General features: G+C 45.4%; 1 protein-coding gene across 2 annotated transcripts in view; it reads right to left on the bottom strand.

The window, feature by feature from the left end:
- Positions 1-8,660: 8,660 nt before the first annotated feature.
- Positions 8,661-10,369, bottom strand: part of OXNAD1 (oxidoreductase NAD binding domain containing 1) — a 39,186-nt gene continuing 37,477 nt past the window's right edge. For both annotated transcript variants that reach the window (XM_011219917.3, XM_002915354.4), the window contains 2 exons: positions 9,943-10,051; positions 8,661-9,262 (listed from right to left, as the gene is read on the bottom strand). In XM_011219917.3, the coding sequence (XP_011218219.1) occupies positions 9,108-9,262; positions 9,943-10,051 (264 nt within the window). In that variant the 3' untranslated portion in view covers positions 8,661-9,107. The remainder of the gene's footprint in view (positions 9,263-9,942; positions 10,052-10,369) is intronic.

Genomic DNA, 10,369 nt, shown 5'->3' with positions numbered 1-10,369 from the left:
GAGCTCCTCTCCGAACCCGGTGGTGCTTGCTGCCCCAGCCCTTGCAGGCAGGCCTGGGTGTTTCTACGAGCATGAGGGATCAGATGGGTCTCCATACACATCTGTAGTTTTTAACTCCTACGCCACCGTGCCAGGCGCTGGGAAGACGGCAATGAACGAGCCAGACCCAGTCCTGGCTCACAACACACACCAGGTCAGGGCAGCAGGGCTGTAACTGGGGAGCTGCGGGGAGAAGGGCCGGATGCCGCAAAGGCCCACGCAGGGAGAGGGGGCCTGCTTAGGGAGGGCCTGCTGAACGACAGGCCGAGCCATCGGTGAGCAGTCCACAGAGGGCAGCGTGCCTCGCAGCTCAGAGCACCGACACTGGAGCACCCTGCCCAGCTAGAATCCTGGCTTGGCCGCTGGCCAGCATGTGGGTTCAGGCAAGTTACATAACCCCTCTATGCCTCGGTTGCCTCATCTGTAAGATGGAGATTAAAGTTGTGAGAGTTAAACGAATAGATGCAGAGTGCTTCAAGAATGTGTGGCGCACCGTAAGTGCTATGTAAAAGTTAGCAATGGGGAAGCAAGACTGAAAAGGAAGAACTGGAGGTCAGGCTCTGAAGAAAGCAGCTTACATTCAAGGAACTGAAAGCAATCTGTGAAAGCAGGTTTGCAGAATGTGGGGCGGGGGAGAGTAGCAGTGAGGCGATTAGACATGGGTGGGCCACGGTCTGACACAGCTGAGCCTCGTGAACCATGGTCAGGATTCTGGTCCTTGTGGTAGGAGTCAGGGGGGCATTGATCAGTTTTAAGTAGGGAAATGACATTAAATTTGTATTTTTTTTAAAGATTTTATTTATTTATTTGACAGAGATAGAGACAGCCAGTGAGAGAGGGAACACAAGCAGGGGGAGTGGGAGAGGAAGAAGCAGGCTCATAGCAGAGGAGCCTGACGTGGGGCTCGATCCCATAACGCCGGGATCACGCCCTGAGCCGAAGGCAGACGCTTAACCGCTGTGCCACCCAGGCGCCCCCTAAATTTGTATTTTTAAAAGATGTCTCCAGCTGCTGGAGGAGAAAGGTGCACAGGGGGGGTCCAGAGCGGGTCCAGAGGTGTAAGCGAGGCCAGTGTGTCAGTCCAGGAGGGAGTGTGGACGGTTTTCTCCTCAGTGGAGCAGGAGAGAAGGGGACAGCTTTGAGAGTCACTTAGGGGCACAGACTGACGGGATTCTGCAACTGATTGGAGAGTGAGGGAGTGTTGAAGCGACCGACCATACCAGAAACCGAAGAGTACTGTCCTTATTAGAAGTTATTTCCTCAGAATAATAAATACTCCAGCGATACCACCATCGTTCAAAAACTCTTCTAGCACCTCTCTCGTGGATTCGTTTTAAGGATTTGAATGACTATTCTACAAAGTTACTAAAACTTAAGTCTTGATGAAGTTTCCTTAAGACCCAAAGAATAGGTCTTTAATTTTGGGAGGGAGGGAGGGAGTTGTTGGCAAACAGAAGCAGCTGGTGGGGAGGTATCATGGGTAAGGCATGTGGTTGTGCGACCACAACTCTGTGTCTTGGGTTGGAAAGACAGAGCCCAAGTTTTGCCCCAAAATGTTTTTTATGGTGATGCTGACGATCACAGCCACAGCTGTCCACCGTGGGGACTGTTCTTAGAAATGGAGTGAAGGGACGGGCGGTTGAGCGTCCAACTCTTGCTTTCAGCTCAGGTCATGATCTCAGCATCATGAGATCGAGCCCTGCGTCAGGCCCCGTCCTCAGCAGAGCCTGCTTCTCTCTCTCTCCATCTGCCCCTCCCCCACTGTGCACGCACGTGCTCTCTCTCACAAATAAATAAATCTTTTAAAAAAAGAATGGAGTAAAGGGATTCATTCAATCCAGGGATGATTTAAAAACATGGATCCCACGTTGGTTGACTAGTAGAAGAAAGCAAGCTTTCCACCCTGTAATGAATGCAGCCTTTAGTAATAAACACTTCGGTATTTAAATGTGCTGCTCACCAGTCATTAAGCTCAGTATGGCTTTGAATTTTTCTGCTGCCTCTAAATAATATAAAGGCTTAATGAAGGTAAGAAACAGATTTCACTTGAAATCGGGGTGAGTGTTAAAATGCTCCCTGTAATGAAGCTCTGTTTGTGAACCTTCCTGGGTACCTCTGCTCTTATTGATTCTTCAACAAAAAGACCAAGAAAATCACCTCGGAAGGAAGGACAGCCGGCAAGCTTGCCAGTTTCTGGATCCACGAAATGCCTAAGTTACTAACTGCCGAAAACTCTAACTTCTCACGAAGCCAGGGAGCCATCAATTCAGCCGCTGTCTCAGTCCAGCCCACCTTAAGCCCCAACAGGCAAATGTTGTCAGTTTTCTTTCTTATTAATGGTGAATCCACCATTTCTCCTGAGTTCCAGCTCCAGAATTTAATCAGCACTATGGTGCAAAAGTCCTCTCCATCAAACCAAACTTTTCCCTTGCTTCCATCCAAGGCAGTTTCTTCTTCTTCTGTTGACACTGGAGATGCAAACAACAGCCAGAACAACAGTGAATCAAAGATCTGATGACAGCTAAGACCCTCCGTAGTCATCTCTCATCAGAATGGCCAACCTCAACTCCCCCTGATCTCTAAGGCCCGTTTTTTCCATCAGGAAATTGCAGAATGGTCATGCCGAAAGGGATGGCAAGTTGCGTAGTCCTACCCACTTGACAGATCAGAAGAGCAGGGCACGGAGGGATGGTGAGTCATGCAGGAAGCAAGCTGCGGAACAGGGATGATTTAGGTCTCTCCATGCCTGGCGCCGTGCTCTCTCCATTCTACTATACAGCCAACTAAACTTGTCTCATTCTTTGTTTCTTCTCTCTAGGCTCCTATAGTCCGTAAGAAAAGAGAAGCTTAGCTGGATTTTTTTTTTTTTAAATCTCACTAACTGGAATGCTCTGACAATGGGGTGTTGTGGTTAAATGAGTCTCTTAAAAAGAAGAAAAAGAAAAGAAAATGGTGGCCAGTCTACACTGGTAATGGTGGGGAGGATTTTGGAACAAGCTCAAGGATGAGTCTGTGGGGCAGAAAAGCCTCCAAAAGGAGAGAAAGGAGACCAAGTCCCAGTTCCACAGTTCTAGCTTTGTCACTCCCAGCCATGTGCACGTGGGCAAGCCATCTAACCACGCAGTCTCATTTCCCTTATTGGTAAAATGGGACGGCATCATCACCCCAATCCCCCTGCCTACTGCACATTAATGTGGATAATTTAATGAGATAAAAGAAACTAGCGTCATGTGAAGTACTGCTGTAGGATTCATTTGATAATAGAACTCTAACCAAAATCTAGACCACCAGTGAATTCAGGTTAACCCCTGAGTTACTATTTCCCACCACTTTTCCTCTATAATTTTACGTGTAAAAATAACCTATATCACTATGCATTAGATCTTTGTATTTAAATAGCCTGGAGATGAAAAAAGGAGGTAAAAAAAATACAGAATATACTAAAAAGCTAGAATAAATAAAACAGTGTTATACCAGAGTGGGAACAAATAAGTAAACCTATGGAACAGAGAGTCTAGGGGAAAAAAATCCATCTGTAGGTGGGAATTTCATATGTGATAAAGGAAGCATTTCACATCATTGGGGAAAGTGTGGAATATTGGATAAATGGTGCTGGGCAACTGGAGAGCCATACAAGAAGGTCAGATGCCTATCCCCCATCAAGCACAAAAATTAATTCCCAATGGGTTAAAGACCTGCAAAAATATCAGATATATGCGTAAAAGCTGAAAATTATATATAAATTTAAAACTTTGGTGTAAAAGTTATAACAAACAGAATTCAGGGACAAATCATAGACTAGGAAACAACATTTGCAATACATATACAGACAAAAGATTAGCATTCATTCTATTTTATAAAGACCTACAAATCAGTAAAACATCCAAATGGACATAAAATGTGAATATACCATTCTAAGAAAAAAAAATGGCCAAAATACTTTAGCTACTTCCTGGCATTTTTTAAAAAAATCATCTTTGACTCAACTGACAAGGAAAATATACTTTAAAGACTTAGACAATCTAGTGTTGCCAGAAGGTAGAGAAATGGGTACTTTCATATTCTATTAGAATATAACTCGATTAGGCATTTTACGGGGTAACTGGGCAATACCAGCCAACTTCTGATCCAGCAATGACACTTCTAGTAATTCCACACGAATACACGCACACGAATCACACAAACAAGTTTGCTCACTGCAGTACTGTTTGTAATAGGCCCAGGCTGGGAACAATCTAGATGTTCACCATAGAGATGCCTCATCTCTTTGGCATACATATTATGTACATCCTGGCATACACCCACGGTGTGGAGTGTGTGAGAAGGCTGAAATTCATAAGCACGCACATCGGTATATGTACGCAAGCTGAATACACTGTAAAATGTCTAATACCTAGCAATCTCTCTGTATAGTTCATTCTAGGCCAGGGAGTGGGACGGGAGAGAAGAAAACTTGGGCATTTTGGTGTGCATCCTTTCCTATTATTTGATTGTTTACGACCATATTTCTCAAGTAATTAAGAAAGAACAACATGTGGTTATGCTGAAGCACAGTGAACTGGGACCTGAGGATGAGACAGAAGAGACGAGGTCAGGCTTATGGCTCCGGCAGGGTTTTGAAGAACCAGGAACAGACTGGACCAAGATGGCTGCTCGACAACGAGGAGGTCTGGATTCCTGAACACAAACACTTTTAAATGCATGCCTTGAGTTGATGGTGAGTTAGGAGGTATCTTCCTATGTCATCACCACGCTTGCCGTGGAGCCACATATTAGGAAAGAATAATATTAAAGACGAGGCCTCTCACTATTTCTCTAAGATGAGACTAGAATACATCTTTGAGTTTCATTTAAAATAAAATGAAATAAGAGCGCTTGGGTTAAATTATCAGCATACGAGCATCTGCAGGACCCAGGAATGAAGGAAATTGCTGTTTCCATTCAGAAAGAAAAACAACCTCAGGCAGAGGCACATGACACTGGACGATCCCCGCACACACACGCGCATGTAGTGCTGCTCGCGCAAGCACGTGTGCACACACGCACGGCAGCTACGCGTCCTGTAGAACGACCCTCCTGAGCCCCGGCTCCGGAGTGCGGGCCCCATCCTGCCCGAGGCCCCTCCCGCGCCTCCAGCCACGGGCCGCCTTCCTCCAGGGACTCGCCCAGCCGGCCACCTTCTACAGCTTCTCTTGCCACGGGCCACAGGTGCAAAAAACCCCACCTTTCCCCCAAAGCATTTCCACTTTCAATCACAAAAAAAAAAGTTTTGCGAACTCCTTAACTTGCTCAAGATAACCTGATATTTTCCTATCTTCAATTTCTAGCCTGATGACTGCACATCCTAGATGCTCAATAAATCACACTTAACCGAGTTATCGTCCTCCAGAAAACGTCGTCACCTCCCCAACTGGTATCCCAGTGAACGACTCTTTCAAGTTTTTCAGGCTGTTATTTCTCTCATCTTAAAAATACTGTGGTTTAGTTAATAGGACTGTACCAGTTTACCTGTACTGTTGACCTCCTAGTTTGGGATAAATGCACCAGGGTTATGCAAGATGTTGATATTCAGTGAAGCTGGGTAAAAGTTATGTGGCAACACTTTGCAACTCTTCTATAAACCTAAAATTATTTCAAAATAGAAAGTTTTAAAACAAAACAAATTTTTAAAAAATGAATTTAAAAAAGGGGGGGAGTTCTCTTGACTCTACTTGCCTTTCCTTTTTCCTTCCTTTTATAGTAAAACTCTTTGAAACTATTATCTATACCCATTCATTACAATTCTTTTTCTCCCAGTTGTTCCTAAACCCACTCTAATAGGTCTTCCTTCTTCGCATGCTTTCCTTCGTAACATCCATCTTACGGAGATCACCTAACATCCATCTTACGGAGATCACCGGTGACCTTCCAGTTGCTAAATCAATGGCTGCTCGTGGAGACTCACATTTCCTGTCCTACCAGCAACATGACACAGCTGGCCAGTCTGTCTTCCTTGAGACACTTTCTCCTTGTAGCTTCCTGACACCACCCTCACCTCCTTTTCCTCCTTCCTGCTTATTAGAGCACTGTTGGCACCTCGGAGAGCCCCAACCCCCATCAACCCACACAGCCAACACAGCAGGGGCTGCAAACCCAGCAGGAGCCCCGCCTCGAACAAGCTGAGCTGAGCGTCAGAAAATTTGCCACAGTAGCTACAATCAGATGTACAAAAAGCCATGAGTTCATAATGATGCTTAAGAAACTCTCATCGGTGACCGTCTTTGGAGGTTGCTAGGGCGCCAACTCTTATTAGGCCAATTGACAAATAAAGGGGAAAAAATCAAGCACTGATTCTGTCTTTCATCATTTTTATAACAAGATTATTTTTAAGTAGAGGCTACTGACCAGAACCAGGGTTCCAGGGAACATCTTTATCTCGGAGCTCCACGCCCACCTGCAGACACCCTGTTGGTGAGGAATGGTAGACAATTTGGGAAAGACCAAGTATTTGATCCGTTTTCTGGGGAGCGCTGGTGCTCATAGCAACACTTCCAGGTTGAGGAACTCACATCAGCTTAACCCATCTCTTGCGTAGACTGTGGAAGGGTCTCCTGTCACAAGAAGAAACATCTTTTCACAGATTCTTTAGGCCAGAAGGATCTTTAAGAATTCCTTTAACACAGCTCATCGGCTCGGGGCAGGTCCTTTCACCCATGTATGAAATATTTCTTATGCGCCTGTTATGTGCCAAACACAGTGCTGAACAAGACAGGGCCCTACCTGCGTGGAGGTTAAAGGTCAGTGGACTAAACCTAAGTCATCCAGCCTCTTAAAATCCTTTCTGAAGAGGACAAGGAATAGCAAATTTATAACACACTCAAGCAGTGCTCTACCAAGCACCGGATATGTTTTATCACATTTCATCCCCATAACAGCCCTAGGAGGTATGTAGCATTATCTGTTTTATATGCAGTTGCAAGAGTGCACACACGTGTGTGTAATTACAAACTGAGGCATGCCACAGTTGAGTGACTCGCTCAAGGTCATCTAGTAAGCAGTGTGACTCAAGAACTCTCTCCAGTCTACATTCTCAGCCACCACACTACAAATCTAAGCCACCCTGGCTGGAGTGAGCTCAGAGTACCAAAGAGATCTTGAGTAGCCTGGCAAACAAGGGCAACAGCCTATTCTTGGCCAGCCGACCAGAAATGCTGTCCAGCAGTCAGCACCCGAAACAACAGAGCTGGAAGAACAACAATCCAGGCAAAGGTCATGACCTGGCCCATCTCGGCAGGTTACACAGGATGACAGTGAGTCACTGGCAGGGTGGTAGGGAGGACAGGTGGAACTTGCACCTCCACACCCAGCACAAAGAGGCTAGGGCTGGCCACTTTCTCTGTACCTTGGTGTCTCCTTCCCTACCAGCTGCCTTTGCCAGTCAGCAGAAGAGCCCCTGCTGCTCCCACATCCCTGAATCTCATGGTGCTACTGCTCCCCGTGCCTCTCGAGTACTCAGCCCTAAAGCCCAGCCCTCGGGCCTGAGCCCTTTGGGCCAACTGATGAGTCAGGGCTCCTTACAGTAGTAGCCAGAGCTTCTCATATTCCCCTTCCCTCTGAAAGGCTGATGACCTCTGCCTCGAATAAACTTTGAAATTCCCATCAGGTCAACAGCCCCTCCTTTCCTCCTGCTGAATTCAAAACCGGGATTGAAACAGTTGACAAATGATCTTTGCTTAAAACTTCACAAAATTCAAAATGGGGCAGAGGCTAGAATCATGGTGGCAGCCATCATCAGGCCCCATTAATCAATTATGTATTGAAGCCCGGAAGTCCTCACACTGTGAGGCCTGCAGCCACAGAGCCGACAGGGGGCAAGCTGTCTTCTCCCATCAGCTCAGGAACAGAACCCCAGCTAGGGCTCCTTTACCCTCACAGTGCTCTCCAAGCTGGTAGCCTTGGGCCCGACACGGTGTGTCGCAGAAAGAATGGCCTGGCCTCAACCTCCGCACTTCTTTCAGATATTTAAAAAATTTAAACGAAGGTAAGAACGGCAGTCTGCTTTCTAGCAGTTTCATTAGAGCAGCCGTGCGATGAGGCTCCACCGTTCTCTCTCCCCACCCTGGGGACTGCCTCCCAGCCCCGGGCTTAGCAAGGAGTTAAATGTCAGTCGTTTTCTTTCAGTCATTCAACAAGTATGTGTTGAAGAGCTGCTGGTGCCAAGAACAACCCTGGCAAAGAAATGAAATAAAAGACAGGAAAAACAGGATTTGGAAATGGCTCTGTACCCCCTAATCAATCCTCAGCACATTTTTACAGCCAGCCAGCCTAGTCATTGAAGACAGAACTGACATGCGATCCAGTCACCAGTGCCTTTGTCCCCAACAAGAAGCCGCCGCCTACAGAGTGTGTGAAGGCAGGCGGCCAAGACACAGAGCACAGGAAGGGTTTCGCTTGTGAAGAAACTAACAATTAGTCAGGATTCATACTTAGGACGTTCATTAACATTAAGCAAACATGCCAGATACTCAATTCCCTCAAGCAGTTTTCCTCCTCATCTTCCATTTCCAAACCCAACTTTGACGGTCTGACAAAGCAAGGCTTCGGGCTACAGGAAGGTGAACGAAGACATTAAATATCAAGAATTTTCAAAGTAAAATTATTAGGAACGTGTTTAAAAGTTTATTGAGCATAAGATATAAAGGTTGCTATCAAATAAAGATAGCTTACATTTTACACACAAAACGGCATTTTTACATGATTAGATTTAAGTCTATGTCTCTATTTTCCCTAAGAGGAAAGGAAATCTATATTGACCAATTCAAGATATATCATGAGATAATCAAACAGTTATTAATAAAAGAAAATCAATATAGTAAAAATAATTTAATCAATGAAGTCTTTGTAAAAAATATATCTTCTGAGTCCGTCAGCTAGTTTTTCTTTTAGGCCCCAGCTGGTCACTTAGTTCAGCCTTAAAAAAAAAAAGAAAGAAAGCTGAGTTGAGGTAAATCCATCGTGCCACAAATCACGTCTCTGTTGCTGTCCTGAGTAGATTTCACAGCTTTCTCTTTTCTACCTTTGCCTGCTCCCTACCACCACTTCTCAAAGCAAATGTGTTCTTTGGGAACATGGCTGTTTTCCAGTTGCTTGGAGAAAAAGTCTGTCATTGGAGGTGGGCCACAAATATAGAACAAAGTCTCTTCTGAAATATGATCTCTTATGTCCTTCTCCGTTATTCTTCCTTCTACCAAAATAAACAGAATAAACACCAAATAAGCCAGACATGCCCATACTGAAATGAGGAAGGTCTAACTACAACGCAGCAACAGGGTTAATTTCCAGTAACCCAAGCTCAGTGAGTCTAGCGCGGCCTCATTCACACGACGGCTCCTGGCGGTAGCCCCGGGCACCGGACCCAAGCAGGGAGTGCATCTCCAGGCTCCCTAAGCTTACAGAGAGCAAAGTGGGGAGCTAACCATCATGCACTCTTCAGACAGGGCCAGTCAGCTTCCTGATCTTTGGTAGAGATTCAGGGAACTGGCTTCAGCAAAGTAAATAAACTGGTGAGAAATCGTTCCAAGCAGGGGAAACCACGGGTAATTTAAATGACCATTAATGGCAAATGGCATCAATTCAGTCAAGGCTGGAACATAAATTCTTTGTATGCATACTACAGTGATGACGCAAAGGTCCCCTTAAATATGTGGAAAATAAATTTTTACTATGGGCAGTAAGAACCCTGTATATAATGAGTAAATCCAACCAAATCTCTCCTGATTTTTCCATGATGAATCAGCTCCCAGTTCCCCAGGTAGTGACATTCCCAGCCGGCAACTCCCAACAGGAAAGCATCTACCCTGCACCAGCTGCCAGGGCCACCAAACAACTGCGCGGAGACAGTCAAAATATCTCTAGGGGACTCACCCGTGATGTATGGCTTGAGTTCTGCACTGATTTGTGTTGTCTGTTTTGTAACATGCAAACTGCATGCAATCTTCTCAGGAAATTCATTTACTAAATCGAGGATATTTTTCTGGAATGTCAAACGTATTTGGTCACACTACAATTTTAAAAAATCAAAACAGATGTGCACAACCACTGCCGCTGAACCCCGACTCCCATTCTGCACACGTCTGCCACTCTTCCTCTCTACTCAGGGAGGTATTGTCTGCAGCCTCGCAGGCCGGAGCATTCAGAGTACAGAGGGCTATTTGGCTTTAATTGAAATCTGAATATGCTAACAAGCATATTACTAACTCTCCGGGAGTTTTTTCTTTTCCCTTTTTCTCAAGCATTGGCAATTAAGCAGCAGTTTCACTGACCACAGTTGTGTCTTTTAACTGTTTCTGTT

The sequence above is a fragment of the Ailuropoda melanoleuca genome, chromosome 6 (assembly GCF_002007445.2).
Source record: "Ailuropoda melanoleuca isolate Jingjing chromosome 6, ASM200744v2, whole genome shotgun sequence".
Taxonomy (NCBI): domain Eukaryota; kingdom Metazoa; phylum Chordata; class Mammalia; order Carnivora; family Ursidae; genus Ailuropoda; species Ailuropoda melanoleuca.
Note: the sequence above shows the minus strand (reverse complement) of the source record. Positions and strands in the feature narration are given on the sequence as shown.